An 18,919-nucleotide genomic window follows, 5' to 3' on the forward strand; every position below is an offset into this window, starting at 1 on the left:
GAGGTGCGCGGGAGGGGGGACCCAGACGGGACAGGGGAAACCTGAGCCCCTGGAAATAGCTGAGAATGCCCTAAGAAAAACTTAGGGCAACTTAGGGCAAAGCCGCCCGCCTCGTCCCATCAACATTTCCCATAATGGTCTCAGCCTGCAAATAGGATGAGTAGGGCTCTCCCCACAGCTTTCCCCATWCCCTACACCAGAGACACTTAGAGAGACAGGACTCATACACATACATGTACGTACACACAGAAATCACTAATAAAGCAGTTGGGTAACTTTTTTTTCTTTTTCAAGTTGAAACAACTTGTTTCACAGGGAGCTTATCTTACTTATTGTAACACCTGAAGGATTTCACAATCAAATCAAAAGCATGCCTACTTTATGCCTGTGCTGAATCAGACTGTTGCTAGTTGGAATGAAGACCTATCTGGGCAAATAAATATTCAGATATTTGAACATGGAAGTTGAAAGTCAGGGAAATTCCAGTCTGTGTGCAATGTGGTTGTGTGAGCTTTTTGCSACTATATTCATATTGTTTTCATTTTGCCTGCGGTTGGATGGAGGTTTGGAGAGAACTCTAGCATGTAGTCGCAAATCAATCATAGTTTATTACAAAAAAAGATTTGTCTGAAAATAATGCTTTTATCYGACTGCGTGACAGGAGTTTGACTCTACATTCTCCTCAAGTCATCTGTGGATGCATGGAATATTACAGCAATGACAGTCAGTGGGAATGAGTTGTTTTCTTCAGTCTTCATGGATCCTTCAACACGATGCGACCAGTTGGTTACCACTGTTTCACCACATAATGGATTTGGTTGTTGTATTGTCAATAACTGAAATTGTACATTGTCAAGTCGTTCATGTAGACTAGAGCTCTCAGTTAGAGAGAGAAACCTTTGAGTTGTCCTTGGGTGAACCATTACAAGTTGTCCTTTTCTCATCAGGGGAAATGGTCGCAATTAACACAATAAAAAGGAATAATGTTAACTATTAGAGTTAACAATATTGTAGGCCTATGTCGAATAGAGTCTTAGGATTGATATTTGAATTCAATCGATAGATTGATGGCTAGACTAGTTTGATTGATGAGTTGACAATCCTTCCTTTSATCGATCCCCCTCCCTCTCTCTCCCTCTATAATTACAGTGATTGCACAGACACAAAATGACACGCCACCACGCTTACAACCTCAAATCACAGCCAGGGTAGTAGTCCGAGAGACAGGAGTAGTGAAATCATTTTGGAGGAAATCACTGTAAAGAAATCAGCCGTCTGACTGAAAGGCTGCGGCKGCAAATTGAGACTATAGTCAAGGGTCCAATCTGGGAGGCATTTTCTCTGTTGATCAGAGGGACCTGGGAACTACTGCTGGGCTCCATAGACATCTGCTCTGGCAATTTCACCACACTGTAGCCTGCAAAGGTTAAACCACTAAAATGTAATATTTGCCTGGAGGGGGTCAAGGCAGAGCAATTACAAGGTACAATCGGCAGGGCTAATCAGCTACTGCGGCATACAGGGAGCTGGGCAAATAAGCCCTGATCAGAAGCACTGTTCTCCTTTTCTCCCGTGTCTCTGTTTACTTATTAAACCCTGTTCTCATGTTCAAGGGCCTGAATTTCCCCCCCCCCCCCATCAGCCCAGCAGGTACGTTTAGCTCCTGACACTTTTAAATGGGACCACACTTCACTGAAAGTCCTGTTAATCAGTATGGGTGCCCTTTGTGGTAGACAGGGGTCTTAAATGACTCTTTTCCAATCTGGCTGGCATTAACACCTATGGTGGAGGATGGGTATTGAGCCTAAGGACTGGAAACAAAGACATGTGGACCAGGAGTAGATCTGTATGTGTATGTACTACATGTATGTAGGGGAGACCGGGGCACAGAGTAACAACAAAATAACTCAAATTAGAAACCAGTTAGAAAGCTGTTAATCAACGTGAAAATGATTGGTTAGTTTATCTACATRCCTATGACATTATTATACTTTGTTCTATTGACAATAAGTCGTTTTGTATTTTTTTGATTATTGACATGTGGAACATCCCTTATGTTTCTAATCATATAGGATTTTTATCAGTAAGAATAAGTATTTTCATTGGTGTAGTTGATTACAATTATTCTTGTATTTTCTCAAAAGACTCAGATTAGACGCAAATTGTAACATTTGTTACTATTAAACCCCTTACCTAAAATTCGACGGTATTTTATATACTATTTAGACACATTCACATAATGATATAACATTTCACTTCTCTACATCAACTTTCCCAGTACAGCTAAGATAATACCTTAAAACATAAACATATTCATACTTTTGAATGCTAAACGTATCTTATGTAAAATATATACATTTTTTACCTAAAAGATTAAATGAACATTTTCACATATCAGTTTCAAATCATAAAATTGTTCAATTAACCCTAATTTTTACAATTGAAGACAGTGTTACATTTAACCCTGCAGCCTGTTACAATTAACCCCGCCTACATTTTGACTGCCRCCACTTGTAAACGACTGGTATGTCCTAGAAATGTAGTTACAGTGTGCAATGGTAGCTGAGATATGTGTTGTTATATTATGAATATTATGAATCTAACTCAAATAATGTTTTCATAAATAAGCAAAAGACCGAAACTGTTACTTTGTGCCCCGGTCTCCCCTACATGTCAGCTCATTATCACATCACTGAAGGGGGTGGGGGCAATAATCTTTCACTGTTGTTTTCATGCCTACTCTTTGACACCAGCGTGGTAATGAGTGTGTATCAGCACCAGCATTAATGTATMATACAGTACCAGTGTCTGGTGTACAACACTTTTCAACAAGGCTCAGGAACAATTACTGGTAATTAAATATCTGCCAGTTACTGAAAAAGATAATTATGTCCTTGGTGTATAACACCAATTAATTACTTTTATTTCAGCGAGTAGCAAAGCTCTTTAAACAACGGTACGTGCTGATTCATATAGAGCACATACTTAAAAACGGGCATATTTAGTTATTTAGTTAGTATCTCTGTGATAGAAATGTGCTCCTGACAGAGAAGAGTAGACCAGAGCCAGAGGCAAATCTTTAACATTATGTAGATTCATTGGAATATTTTCTTCACCATTTTTTGTTTGCCAAAAAAGTTACAAGTAGTTAATTTGTGATGTGTCACATTAGAATGACGTCACTCGTCTAAATGTATTTGTATTTATTTAACTAGGCAAGTCTTTTAAGAACAAGTTCTTATTTACAATTTTTTTCATGACGGCCTACCCCGGCCAAACCCTAACGACACTGGGCCAATTGTGTGACGCCCTATGGGACTCCCAATCACGGCCGGTTGTAATACAGCCTGGAATCAAACCAGGGTCTATAGTGACACTTCTAGCACTGAGATGCAGTGCCTTAGACCGCTGCGCCACTCGGGAGTCAAAGACAATACCTTGTCATCTTATGATCTTGCATACTTATTTGGTCCTTTGTTGACCAATCCTCCCCCGGCTTCTCCAGGTGTACTGCACACTACTTGTTATGTGAGTTCCCCATTCATTCCTCTCTATACAGATGACACATTCTACGCTGCAGACTGCCATCCACTGGTGCTGCCAAGCTGGCAGACACACAGGACTAACACAGGTCCTATTCACACTCTAACCTCTCCCTCCCTCTCTCCTTCCCCTTCCCCTTCTTCCCTCCGTCCCACTGTACAGTGGCTGAAGGACCAGTGTGGTTGCTATTTACCAATGACTGAAAAGGATGGTAAAAATGTCAATCCATCATGAAGAATGAGTTGTGCTCCTACCTCATGTCTTTCAGAGGCTTGGTCATTGAATACGTACTGTATAAATCCAGGGCATAGGTCATGACCTGAAGCCAGCGTATAAACATTATAGACGTAAGCTAGGACGGCAACATGATTTCAAAGTCCATATCGTCTCTAGTGTGGAGTTGAAACTACACGTGTGTAATATCCCTCAAAGCTCCCCATACCTACGCAACCAGAAACTCACATTCTTCTGCAAATATTCGATGTGTAGTTCGTAGAACAGAACTAAAGAACCAAAGAGAGGTGAGAATGCATGAATTAACCACAATCTATCTTTGGGCCTCAGGGCCTTAATACCTAACTTGAAAATACCTGTGTCCAACCATTAGTAATCTATTCAATCCCCAACCTATAAATGGTTACACAGCAACCCCTCTGAGGCAAAACCCACCAGATTCTCTCTGCTTTCAATCTAACTCTGGTTAATGAGATACAGAGTCACATTCCCTCTCTCCTCCATCTCTCTATCCTCCCCTATTCAACATTTTTCTCTCTCTCCTTCTGTCTCCCTCTCTCTTCTCTCTCTCTCTCTCTTTTTCACTCTCTCTCTCTCTCTCCCTTTCACTCTCTCTCCCTTTCCACTCTCCTCCCTCTCCCTTTCACATTTTTTTCTCGTCGCTCTTTCTCCTTTTCGCATTTGTTTCTCGCTCCCTTTCACATTTTTTCTCTCTCCCTTTGATTTTTTTCCCTTCTCTCCCCTTTCACATATTTTATCTCTCCCAATTCACAAATTTTCACTCTCTCTCTCTCCACACTCTCCTCACCTTTCACATTTTTTTCTCTCTCTCTCTCTCTCTCTCTCCTCGCTTTCACAGGTTTTTCTCTCTCTCCCTTTCACATTTTCTCTCTCTCTCTTTCACATTTCTCTCTCTCTCTTTCACATGTTCTCTCTCTCTCTCTCTCTCTCCTCTCTCTCTCTCTCACTCTCAACTCTCACTCTCACTCTCACTCTCCCACTCTCACTCTCTCCCCTCTTCTCTCTACCTTTCCACATTTTTCCTCTCTCTCTCCTCTTCCTTTCAACCATTTCTCTCTCTCTTCTCTCTCTCCCTTTTCACAATTTTCTTTCTCTCTCTCCTCTTTCTACCTTTCACATTTCTTCTCTCTCTCTCTTGTCCTTTGGGTCTCAGAGTATACAGTAATTCTATCTGCCAGCTTGCTCTAGCCTCCTGTCCCTGGTTTAACCATCATGTTGCAAACGCACATGTCTCCTCAAACAATCACATGCACTAGTGCATTGTGAGGCTGCGTCTTGTGAAGAGTTGTCATTTGTGTGTTTGCGTGAAAATTGTGGTGTTTTGCGCTGTCTTAGATACGTGTTTGCGTGTAGTGGCATTCATATGCGTACCTGTGTGTGTATGTGTGCTGTGTTGAGGATGGCCAGTTTCTACCATCTTCTGTGTGTGTGTGGTGAATGTGTGTGTTGTGTGTGTGTCTCTGTCTCCTTCCGCTCCTCGTGTCTTCTGTGCAATTCTACCTGCCTCTTTTCCCCCCTCTTCGCTGGCTTGCCTCCTCTCCTGAGTCCGCTTTCCTTCGCCTCTCTCTTGTCTACTTGTGCTGTGCTAACTTGCTCCTGTTTCCTCCACCCTCTCCCCTCTCCTCCTCCTCTCTCCTCTCTCTCCCTCTCTCTCTCTCTCTCCCTCTCTAACTTCTCTCTCTCCCTCTCCCTCTTCTCCTTCTCCTTCTCTCCTCTCCTCTCCTCCTCCTCCTCTCCTCGCTCCTCCTCTCCTCTCTCTTCTCTCTTCTCTCTCCTCTCTCTCTCTCTCTCTCTCTTCTCTCCTCTCTCTCTCTCTCCTCCTCTCTCTCTCTCCTCTCCACGCGAGGCCCTCGCTCCTTTGCGGTCTAAGTAATTATTGACAAATCCATCCCACAGGCAGTATGCACGGCCGCCGGCCGACCCCGCAGACTCAGGCGCCATCCTGAACATGCTTCACCTTGGTAAACTGCTGCCCAACAGACTGGTAACGGCCTGCTGGATAGCTGAGCCTCTTCTGGCCGGGCCGCCGTGAGGCTGGCCAGGCACGGGCGCTAGCTGGCAGGGATTCACCGCCCCGGACCCCTGAGGACAGTGCCCTTCATAGTCCCCAGCCATCGATCCATCACCCAGCCGCCTCCATGGTCCCCGTCACTGGCCAGACCAAACCAAAGACCCTCTCTGGATACATTGTTCTAAGTCTTCAAACTTGAAGGGAGGGGGACCTGTTAGCATTTGGGGCCTGAACAGACAGCCAATGCGGCAGGAGCCTAGTGGTTAGAGGTTGGACTGTAACCAAAAGGTTGCAAGATCGAAATCCCCAGCAGCTGACGAGATAAAATCTGTCGTCTGCCCCCTGAACAAGGAAGTTTAACCCACTGTTCCTAGGCGTCATGAAAAATAAAGAATTTTGTTCTAACTGACTGCCTATGTTTAAATAAGAGGTAATAAAAATAAAATTATTTCAATGATTAATTTGAAACTTTTGTTGTGCCCAGTTCAGGGTGCTTAAATTGAGATTTGAGTTTAGGGTTTTATTTAGTTGTGAATATTGATTTGGTTTGGTTCTGAAGATTATCCGCTGTAACATTTTGATTAGTAACCAATAACCCACACCGTGAGATTGAGAGATATCAGATGTCTGTTTATGATGAGTGGAAAACTTTTTTATTTTCTTGTCTATGTGAAATTGCTGTTGAGAAATGTTTTTTTTTGTCAACACTTTTTAAAAGAAGCATTTTAAAAAATTATTAATATTTGTTTGGCCTAGGCGCATCTGGACTAGTTCTCATTGTAAAGTATGAACAATATTACCGAAGGGCGCTTTGAAGCGTATTTCATTGGGCACTTGGCCTGCTGTGGTTTGGGCGTCAGTTGTTTGGAATGCTCTGTTTTGTGTGGAGCAGCAGCAATCGGACACAAGGTCTGAGGTCCGTAGATCGCCTGAACATTCCTCTCTCTGCTGCGTATTGATATGTGGAGAACCAAAACCACATGTGGGTGAGCCTGGCTGAATACGCTACGCTTACTAGTTAAATGACAGCAGAACCTTGGTTCAAATACTATTTCAAAAATATCGGCAAATTACTTCACAACATTCGAAAGTAAGTATCTCACGAAAAAATATAAAAATGTTTTAATTTTTTTAAAAGACAAGTAGTTTAATATTTTAATGTATTTGGAAATACACTTGGAAAGTATTTGAAATGCTCAAATACACTGACTCAAATAGCCTTCACGACCATGCACTAAACCCAGGTATTTGAAAGTCCTGTCAAATACAATTTAGCAGACTTTTTTTTTTTTTATTCAATAAAATGTTATAACCACTCAAATACTCAAATAAATGTACTTGTTTTGGGCTGTGTATTTGAAAATAGTAAAATACACAGAAAAAGTATTTGAAATACCAGATACTCAAATACACATGTATTTGAACCCAGGTCTGAAGGACAGAACAGACATTAAGAACATCTAGAAATAGATACTAGATGTGATCAACAATCTATTAATTCAGAGGAATAATTAATCAAGTTATATGTTGAAATATGCAGTGGTTTAGTTTGCTTGTGGACCAAAGTGTGCACTGTAGACTTAATAAGTTATCATATTGTGGGTTGAAAATACTAAACACACAATGTCAAGAGATAATCTGGTTGTCATTATTGAAACTGTCTGGGTTCTTTCTCTTGGTGGACATAGTTAATTTGCACACAGTGAAGTCACCACTGACCTTATGTGGACCCTATACCTTACTCACATGCTGGGCCTGTTGGAAAGAAAACAATATCTTGATAAACAATGCCATCAGACATCCTCTCGCCCCCATTAAATCATTTTCCTGAAAAGGAGATGACATCATCAGAGCTATGATATCATCCAGATGACTCAGTTATTTTAGGACTGTGTGGCCCTCAACTGTCCCCCTCCCTCCTTAGTGGAGATGTCCAACTCTCTGGAGAGGTTTGGTAAGGAGAGGAGAGTAGGCGAATGACTGGTCAACAGCTGACTTTGATGAGAAAACACAGAGAACACAGAGGAAGAAAGGAGAGAGGGAGCTATACAGTAGTTTAGTTTATTGTCGTTTTACTGTATCTTACGACGCTGGTTGAAACTGTAATGGTAAAACTATGGGAGTGGGTATGAGACACACTAAGGCCCCTCCAGACATAGGTGATCTAACTGTGTTGTGCAGAAAGAAGTGAATGAGAGAGTCGCCCCACTCTAGCGTAGGCTATTTAACAATAACATCAGGTTGGTCAAACATGCATGTGATTTCAAGTCCTCTGTATTGAATATACATGTATTCCCCCAAAAATCCTAAAAATATATATTTTTGTATTTTGTGTAAGATAAGAATATACAAAGTTAAATTGGATGAAATGTATAGGCCTACTCTAAATACAATAATAATTTGCATGGGAAAGACTTCCAAAATTGAACGAAATCTCCAGTCTTGAACGAAATCAAACTTACATAAAAAACTAGCCTAACAATTACATTTAAGGGGAAAACTTCGAGATAAGATCAACTCACGCATCATGACAAACAATTAGGCTCAATTTTCGTATACCTGTTGCAATTCTCAAACAAATTAAAAGTCAGAGAAAGTACATGTTTAAAATGCTGTTGTTATTCATGTCTCGTGCATAGCAGAAGCGCTGTTTTCCCGAAGCGTTCAGGGCAAGAGGTCTGTCTATACGTTGGCTTTTGTAACTCTCAGCTGACATTGTGATACATTTAAAATCAGGATTCGCTACATACGAATCCTCACATATGATTTTTTTTTAAATGTGGTATTATTAACGTAGCCTATATGATAAATATAATTTATGTTTAAACAATGACGAAAACAGTTGACTTTCATTGATTAAAACAGTTTACATATTTGAATATAATGCGCACATAAAGCGCACAAAGACATTCACAGTAGCCTAATTTGTAAATTAATGTTCCCACTTGAAAATCTTGTTTTTATCGTGGTCTTTCAAATATCATCATTATTATTTGTATGCAATACTGTTTTTTTCTTAACTGTAGGAAACAAAATAAAAAAGCATCTTCATTTTGCAGAATATTAGACCCAGCTATTAATTCCAGCAGATGGCGCTGTAATGTCATAGAAGCTTGGAGAGCCACATTTACCCCAAAATCCATTTCATACATCAAAGAGATGAATAATAAAATAATACATATTTGAAGTTATTTTCATAACATAGCGATATTTTCTACTACAAGAAATTTGACATGAGACAAAACAATCCATAGCAAATACGTGGCTTTGTTGCAGTTTCATGGCTGTATATGAAGTGCATCGAGGACAAGTGATAAACGTTGGTATCATCTTTTGGGAAAACTTGAAGCCTGCACATGATCTAAAGTTGGATTCGCATGTGAATATTTGAAGCATTRCGTGTTTCCTTGTATCAAGTAAAGTACCAGCTTAGTAATAATAATAATACAGCTACTGTTGAACGCATTATAAAGATTAATTTACTATTAATCATTATAATGGTAGGCCTAAGGCAAAACGGATTTAGGCAAAGTTTTTTCTTGACTTAAACAAAACAAATTGAAGCCATCTTTTATCACATTTAAAATGACATGCCATTAATATTCCTGCCAAAGCTTGATAAAGTTGTGTATTTAAACCCACCCGATAGATATATCCAAAGTTTACTGATAAATCTCAATATGTCAAAAACAGATGCGTGCAACAGACCTGATGAGGAAGAGAGTGCGGCGAGTGTCCTTTCAAAACCCCCAACACGCTGTACGCTCGAATATATCACATCTTACCTCTGTGTAGATGACGTCCTGAATGCCCATACATCAGATGTATAGATGCTGTGGGAGGTTGGCGAGGTTGGTGAATGAAGACATGCGTGCGTGACTGCGGGTATGTTTGTAATGTAGCGGGATCTCACGCACGGCTCTTCATGGGCTGAAAGTGGGCTACCATAAACCCCGCGGTTCAATTTGGGTGAGAGACCTTTATAGGGCAGACCAAAGCCGAGTCCTCCTTGATTATTTCACAATGGTCAAGTTGTCTTATAGGAGTATGAAGGGATGGAGTATGAAGGGATGAGTGTGACTGGGTGATGTGCACTTTGTCTTCTTTACGGTGCCTGACCTGCAACTGACAAGAGTTGTCAACTGTTCGGCCAGTTACATCTAGCCACTGTATTTTCAGGTTGTTGGATATGTCAACCTATTTCTTTAAAAGTGAATCAATACAGCGTCTTGAAACGGAAGGACGCGGACAATACTTTTATAGATCAACGTCTATTTCATTGTCTTTATGTGTTGACTCTTCGTTAATTTTTGTGTCTCACACACGTTTAGATGCATGTGTATAGGCATAGGGCCGGTGTTTAGTAGGCCCACATTCTAATGACATGACAAATTAAAAAAATAAAACATTAAAGTTGAAGTTACTTTTTTGTATTTTTGACAGGCGGATCAGATACTGAAGCATGTTAGTTTGGAGTACTTAGTTAAACAGACTCTATTCTACCCATCCGCTGTGACCACGAAACCCTGACCTTCACGATTTATAGAAAGGAAACCCCAAGAGTCGCGTCACCGCCATACATATTTTAAAGCGTCCTCCATTCTTGCGCGTGAGAATGTCAGGTCGGGTAGGCACGAGGCAGTCGGAATTAGGAATAGGCACCCCGCGTGCAGCACATCATGCCAATCCGTGGAATTCAATCTGTACGGGCCAATCTCCGGACCCTCGCTGTCAGAATGCCGAGTGATAAATGATATATAGTATACCTATATTCTGTATATGTGGTTATTATCGTGCTATTACATGTCCACCTTTTCCGTTTTAATTTGGATCTAAATACCTGTAAGTGAAGTCCAATAACCTACATGTTATAGGCAGGGATGAGGCCATAAGAAGTTGCAACGTTTATAGAGAGCACGCACTATATTAACTATTTATACACCTTCATGGCTTTGAATCAGTCACACATTAACTGACCCTGTATATAGGTTTCTTACTTCTCATGTTCTTCTTATTTCTTATTTCTCGTGTGTTTTTGTTCAACCATCTGTTATTTTTAGTACTACATGGATATTGACAACTGCATCGTTGGTTTTAGAGCTGCAAGAAAGGCATTCCACTGTACTTGTGCACGTGACATTAATAACTTGAAACTAATACAAAATTATAATAAAAATATGCTACTGATTAGACTATTTTATAATACATGTATAATATAATATTGTAGATATATACAACGCAATGCGTTTGTGCTCAAGTTACTCTTCAAAACAAATTAAATCATAAAATCAATCATCACAATTTTAAACGTTTTTGTTATAATATCACTGGTTACATCATTTTAAGTTGATTAAAGGTTTTATCTTTCACTTTCTGGAGAATAGGATGGTTACCAGCAGGCAATGAAATGGATGTAAGGAATATCAAACCAAACCGTTTTAGAGGGAGACACGAGTCTGTGCCCGCAGAAAAGGAAACAGGAAGTTTCTGTCGTCAAGGGCCATCTCTGATGAAATGGAGCTTCATGTGGAAGTATTGACACAATATAACATAACCATGGGAAGTACTCTATTACAACGCCCATTAGACTTGGCCTAGTGAAAAAGAGCTGGGCTAAGGGATTTTTATTTATTTATTAGCAATAGAACAAAAGACCTAAGAAGAAGAAGTTCAGTTTGGAAGGAGACGCATGTGTAATGACTCGTAGGAGATTAGGAATATATCAAATAAATATACATTCGATTTTATCATCACATCAGTCAAGAGCAGAACATGAGGGGGCTTAGATATTTTTTGTGGGGGAATCTATATCACCGACAGAAGACTACAATTTTCGCAACAGGATATGAACTATAGGCCATCGATGAAGCCTCCCCATGGAAAACAACGCCGGGTTAATGCATATTCATGTGGACGGCACGTGGGAGAAGTAGAATATGAGGGAAACGATTGTGTGGGTCAAATTTTGACTGGGATATTAGACTTTCAAGGAATTCAAAACACTATACGTGCATGCATAATAGAACCGATGTTGTGAGAAATAAGCCTAAACTAAACCATATTAAACACTTTAGTATAGAGGAAATGTATTCCACAATCTGCTATGACGTAATAACAATGTTGAGATCCTGTAAATGTGTAAGGGGTGCACACAGGCCCACATTATAACATATTAGGACTATACGTCTAATCGAGTCTTAGAGCACAATCTGAAGAATCAGGCTATTTCTCAATTTGTTGTGTTAGGTTGTTGTTTTTCGTCGTTGTTGTTGATATGTGTCACCCAAGTCTACCTATCAGCAGTCCATAATGTTGCCATTCGTTATGCTAGGCCCATTGTTGGGCCGTGCCTGAACGGATTTATTCTGAAGTGCAGAGAAAGTGTTGATATTTGAATAATGAATCCAAAAACACTCAACGTTAATCTGCCACATACTGTAGGCCTAAACTGGGCGCATAGATGGACTTGCAGACATCTAACCAAATCAAAAACGTCGATGAACATTTCTGCTACCACTGAATGGCTTGATCTGGTGGCGAAACAAATATTCTCTATGAAAACGGCCTTATGTTGAACCCCATTGTGTTGAGAGAATGTCCAAACTGCAGGGCTTTGGGGTGACGGGGGGCCTCCCCCTTTAACCCGGGTAACAATTGTTCACGATTTAAAAGAGAAAGTTACGCTGCCATACAGATTCCACAACGAGAAATATCCTTATGCGTTATGGAGACAAAGGACTAGGCCAGGGTATTGCCCACCAGGTTTTGAAGACACATGAAATGCTGAGCGAACATGCTGGCTGGGCGAGAGAGAGTTTGTGCATAAAGCACATCAAAACCAGTTGTGTTATTTTGGAAGTCTTTACATGTCACGCGTCACGCTGTAAAAGAGAAATAGTATAATTGTCTATTAATGTGGATAATTTTGAACCCTTCACACAGACAAATAATGCTGCACAAGCACCTTTCCCATGCATGAATGGTAAACGCACAACGCACTAAGTTTGCATAATGGTTATAATTAATTTACTATTAAGCAATGCAGGTAATAGTCCTTATACTAGACCCATAACGCAGAAACATCGATTCAGAACAAAATAATGTTGCAGAAGTGTGAAACATATCACACACGTCATGTGACAAATTATCACATTTCGAAGGTGGGCAATAAGCCCCAGATGATCAAATATGGAGAATATGGAAAATAATATAGATTTCCTGAACCTATTATATATTGTGTTATATCATGCCCCACCCATTTATTGGATTGGAATTATTGACAACTAAATTTAGTCAATGGGTTATCCCTCTTTACAAATACCAATTCGATTATATTGGGTGCGTTGGTGGCGGAAAGTTGTTTAGGCCTATATGGATGGACGCGTGTGCTCACAATTACCTTGGCTATTTGAAATATCGAAACATGTTCTTACTTTTTATATGCTTGTCTTAAATTATCCTACTTTTCTTTATAGGCATTTATGGAAATTGCATATTGCAAGTAGAAGCTATCCAATACTACAAAAATATTTTTGTATAATTCAGTTCGAACCAAACTGCATGCGTCTATTTATTAGCCACCCATTTCTCTGGGATTTCATGGATTCGAATGACCAAATCTACCCGCGTGTCTGACTGGCACTTTTATTAATGAGGACAAAGGAAAGTGATGCATACTTCTTCTATAACGTTGAATTCAGTTGCTAAGCAACTAGTGTATGGGAAATCATCCGCGAAATTTAAATCTTCGAGCGTGGATAGTGCATTTAGCTGAATAGTCAACTTGCGAAAAAGTTGGAGAGCCGAGTGCATTTCCAAGCTATAGGTTTCGTCCTAATTTCAGTCTTAAGAAATCGAAATAGTTTATATAGGCTACACCGTAGCATCATTTATGGCGTGGCATGCACTATTATGCAAATAAAGATGTAGCCTATCCACAGGCCTATAGGCCTAAGCTGGACCAAAGTCACACAACATAAAACAAACATGCGCAAACCTTATAGGTATTGCATTCTCAACGCTAATGTCAATTTTACACAACAAAAGCTAATTCAAACATGGTAAAACGCCATTATTGTATCTATTTGTATTTCGATGGCTCCGATGTCCAATTTGATAGGCCTAATCAATGTCCAACTCATTGCCCCAAAGCCTGTTGTCGATGTGAAATCGCAAAGTTCTCTTAAGTATTATTTTAAACCATAAAATCTGTCAACGCCAAGACTACCATACTTTGAGTGTAACATGCTATATTTAGACTCGCTATGCATTAGGTCAGCATCATGCTTGTTGTGTTGTTATCACACTAATGAGATGTATGTTTAATTTAAATCATCTCAAAGGGATGTTTACAATAATGGGAATTCGGAAGCATTAGGCTATAGTCAGTGAAAAACGAGTTGTCCATGCACCCTGCACCATCCCATGCAAGAGCATATTTACACCATAGGSCTATAAGGAAAACCTAAACAGTGTAGGATACAGTCATCGCTTTGCAAYTAAAAAGTAGAATATCCAATGCCAAAACTCTAATAACGTAATGACAACAGTGGATAGTATACAGTGTGTTCACATGCGCATGCATGTGAGTGTGTCGGGATGAAGAATCTTGACCTTATGAGCATATTTGCAAAATAACAATACTGTTTCTCAAAACATAAATAAGGCCCATGAGATGTAACTTTCACTCTGAATATATGAATACACTGGCGCATAAAAACAATAACACTAAAATATATAGACTACACTGCTTTGAATCGAATCGTCTTACTCCTATACTGACGTAGGGCGAATGATTCAATATTTTACAAACAATATCAGTAGCAACATCTACCTTAATGTTTGTCTGTAAAACATGACGCACAACTCCGGTGAGATAGGCCTACAGCATTAACCAGAGCTCTGGAATAAGATCCGCAAGATCCTACTGCGGAAGTGTCACGCGGTGGATGTAAACAAACGCATAGACCGTACTTTGAAGTGACAAGTCGTCTACGGACTAATTATAAGGCTAGATGATGCAAATGCTACATAATCAATAAAGTTATCGGATGCTGCTGCTATGATGAAGGTGCAGAAGCGAATTAGTTAAAGATACATATGAATTGTGAATAAATCAAATATAGCCCGGTGAAATTGTCAAATATAATTCCCTATGGGGCTCCAATAACATTGACATTGGACATGCACAGAGGTTCAGCATTCGATATAACATAGGCCTATTTTTTTCTAAATTATAGTATTTTTTGTATACTTATGTTATGCAAATCTGTGACAAAAGTAGTTGGAACAAGAACAATCGGCAATTTATCTGCGTTAACCTTTCTCACATCAAATAATATCACGAATGCATGCCTTGTTTCATAAACAATATATTCAATATTCAATTCAAATATAAATCTCAAAACACACAATGACGTAATTTTATTCTAACAAATTTATTGGTCTCAATCAGGTCGTAAGGAATCACTACCGAAATTAAATTACAATCAAATTATCACATCAAAATATACCCTTATTACCTAACAACTGTCAATGTCAGCTTATGTTGATTTGTGCTCCTTTTAGAAACGAGAATACAAAATTAAACAAAACAAATGAAGTCAACAATGAAAACAGGAAAGCAAAACATCTTACACAAAGTTCTGGGGGGAAATAAATTACCGTTTGGAATAATTGATATGTATTCCGAATAGAATATTAAAACAAGTCATTTTGATGAAAAATATAAAGTAAATAAGTCAGATCAGCATCTGATCTAATGAATCTATATTGCCGGCTTTACAGAGTCTGTTGTTTATTAAAACCTACCAAAGAATACTGCTTAGAAATGGCAGCATGTATAGTTACATCCACAGCACCCATTCAGTCACACTTGGCAACGGAGAGGAGAAGAATTTCAAATAAGTGCAGCTGAAGATAGTCTTTTCAAATGTCTATTTTTATTTCTTCATTCACGGTGTTCAAGTCCCATGAAAAAAAATCAATTTGAAAAAAAGAGGTGATCTTTTAGATCAGATGGCGGGGACAGTCCTGGTGAGTTTATATTGTATCATTAGGCGTGGAGGGCCTCAAAATCCCAATTCCTCTTTGTGAAAATTTAAACCATGCAGTCCTCCCCGCAAAAAATATGTTGGAAGCTTCGTGGATGCCACTCTTCTTCGTATTGATGCTGTTGCAGTTTTTGTTCCTTTGTTAAAGTAGGGGTTTAAAATGTCCCATTTTTAAATATACAAATGCCTGCCTCTTTTGTCTTTCGCAAATCAGATACAGGGTACAGGGGGAATCTTTTTAAAATTCTAATAGGACTACTTGCTTTGAAATTTCCAGTTGGTGTTGTTAATGCGCCAAAATTACCTGATGGAACGAACTTGTAGTCACCCTCTGGTCGGTCGGTTCACTCGGCCCAGTTAAACTTGCATCTTTTAAGTAATCTACTAAAAAATGTCCCTGAAAGAAAGAGCAGAAGGAACCTTTTAGGTTAAGACATTTCAGGGCTTGGAAGAAGGTTATCGGTGCGTTTTGGGGTTGGGTGGAAAAGGGGATTTTGTTTTGTTCTGGTGAAAAATATATAACACATTTGCAGTCTTATTCCTATTCCATCACAATCACAGTATCAAAAATGTTTTGGCTATCTTGACGATAGTCTGTGTTTTATCAGTTTTAATTTTATATAAAATATTTTTTAGTCTTGTGTTCTGCTCTATGTCTCACTGAACATTCGTTTGCAGTCCATGGAGGGGGGCGGTGTATCTGCACTCACATTGCCGACCTGCGAGTACACATCCTCCGGCGTCTGTGGCACTCCTGGGGGCGTCATCCTTTTTTCCTTCTGTCTCCTATTGCAAAACCACACTCTAACCACTTCTTTCTCCAGCTGCAAGTTGTCCGCTAGTGAGGTTATCTCTTGGGCCGAGGGTTTGGGGCATTTCAGGAAGTGGCTCTCCAAAGCTCCCTTCACGCTTACTTCGATGGACGTGCGCTTCTTTCGCTTCCTACCTTGTGCCGCTATCTTGTCGATGCTGGTCGGGCTGCCAGTGGTAGAATCCGCCTCCTCCAGCCATTTGTTTAGCAATGGCTTCAGCTTGCACATGTTTTTGAAGCTGAGCTGGAGAGCTTCAAACCGACAAATGGTGGTCTGAGAGAAGACGTTCCCGTACAGGGTGCCCAGGGCCAAGCCCACGTCCGCCTGCGTAAAGCCTAGTTTGATCCGGCGCTGTTTGAACTGCTTGGCGAACTGCTCCAAGTCGTCCGAGGTCGGTGTGTCCTCGTCGGAGTGCTGGTCGTGGCTGTTCACCCCTCCGTGGTGTTGCTGCTGGTGATGCGGATGCTGGTGGTGATGGTGGTGATGGTGGCTGCCGTGGTCCAGCTCTGGGGTGTCCCCCCTTACCAGACCCGGGTGCACCAGGCTCTGGCTCCCTGGTTGGCTGAGCATTCCATTCACCGTGAAGCCCCCGGGGTTGGAGTAGATCAGCGACTGCTGCTGCTGTCCCCCTGAAATCGAGTTGAGGTGAGCCGCAGTTGTGCTCCCCCAAGCCCCTGCGTGAGTCTGATGAGGACCTAAGTGTGGGGGCCTGTGGTGCAACGCGGTGCCCGTGTGTAGATCRTCTCTKCCCGAGTTGTTTTTCACGTCCTGCTGCTGAGGGCTGCCTGTCATACCGACGGGACTCGACGACCAATGCGATCCGGCTTCGGCTGCYGCYACAGCGGCTGCRGCTGCCGCAGCKGCGGCGTGCGGCAGGGATGTCACCCACTGATGAGCATGGCTCAACATATGTCCTCCGTTGCTCGCTGCCATAGCTCCCTGCATGAAGTCACTCTGTACCATCTTTACTGTGGGGTCTCCCCTGTACCCACCAGACACCGAGGTAACCGCAGCACTGCCCGGCTGCATACCACCGCCTCCAGAGTCAGAATGCACGATCGAGCCGGACGAGAGGATACTATTGCTGGACAGATAGGGGTTGGAAGCCGTGGTGGCCATTCCGTTAACCCTTATGAATATGTTTGTTGATTACCCCCCTCCCTTTTTCAGTTACTTTTTTCGAGCAGGCAAATTGTATCTCATGAATTATTCAAACTTTAAAAGTCTGGGTTGTAATTTTGGCAAATACCATTGACTTGTTCTGCAAACGCCAGAAGAATAAAAAGGATAGCAAAAATGAATTTAAATCCGTATTTGTTGTGTTTACAGCATTTATGTATTTCAAATAGAAATGGATAAAATAGCGATGAATAAAAATCCAGGTTCTCAAAAGCAGTTTGAAACCATGTGCAGTCCGTCAAGAAAGTTTTGTCGTATTTAGAACGTCTGAGAGTTAAAATTAAAATACACAGAAAAAATATATTTGCCCCAACAAACTTCTAGTGGTCGAAGAAATTTAGCAATTTCTCCACGAAATACAAAGTCCCAGTTTATGTTCCTATTGCAGGGGAGAAAAACACAAGCACTGGCTCCTTGGTTCTTTTGAAATTTAGCCGCTGAGATTTCTCCCTTGTTGCTTTATTCTTTTCTTTCGCTGTTCCTTTTATAGTACTGTAGAGTCTTTCTCTTTGTTCTGTTTTGATGTGTATAAACCTGCCAAACCGCTAACTCCCGCTGAAGTACAATCCAGTATTACAGTGCACTGCGATGGTTGCAAGCCTCTTCTCCCATTCGCTTGTTCGGTCTCTCTCTCTCTCGCTCTCTCTCCTTCTCTTTCTCTACTCTGACAGTTCGCTCAGTCCCTCCCTCAAAGCTCGAGGACGCACGAATGTTTACCCTGTGCCAAGCGTGCGCACATCGTCCACGTCTCGCCCCCTTCAAATACGAGGAAGTCGAGTGCAAGACTCCCGTTGATTGGATACCCGGGGTATGATTGACAGGTCTCGCCAGCCTCGCTTGAGGCGCGTAAACCTCCTTCCGGCCGTTGCAATTGGCTGGTTTTTAATTCAATCCAAATAAATAAATAAATGAGCAAATTAATACAAAATAAAGGAATGAAATAAACAAAAAAATATCTGATGAATGTGTTCGTGAGCAATATGGAGCTATACATGAATTATTGTTTATGTGGGTTCTAAACATATTAAAACTTTCATATAAATCAGAATAGATTCAACCTTGTCAAA

General features: G+C 40.7%; 1 protein-coding gene across 1 annotated transcript; it reads right to left on the bottom strand.

Annotated features, from left to right (window-relative positions):
• Window positions 1–15,227: 15,227 nt before the first annotated feature.
• Window positions 15,228–18,541, bottom strand: LOC112074054 (POU domain, class 3, transcription factor 3-B). The gene is made up of 3 exons (XM_024141275.2): window positions 16,572–18,541; window positions 16,166–16,258; window positions 15,228–15,998 (listed from the first exon to the last, which is right to left on the bottom strand). Exons 1-3 carry the CDS (start codon window positions 17,790–17,792, stop codon window positions 15,909–15,911), a joined length of 1,404 nt encoding a protein of 467 aa, XP_023997043.1. The 5' UTR covers window positions 17,793–18,541; the 3' UTR covers window positions 15,228–15,908.
• Window positions 18,542–18,919: the final 378 nt, after the last annotated feature.

This window comes from Salvelinus sp. IW2-2015, unplaced genomic scaffold, assembly GCF_002910315.2.
Source record: "Salvelinus sp. IW2-2015 unplaced genomic scaffold, ASM291031v2 Un_scaffold2474, whole genome shotgun sequence".
NCBI classification, from domain to species: Eukaryota; Metazoa; Chordata; class Actinopteri; order Salmoniformes; family Salmonidae; genus Salvelinus; species Salvelinus sp. IW2-2015.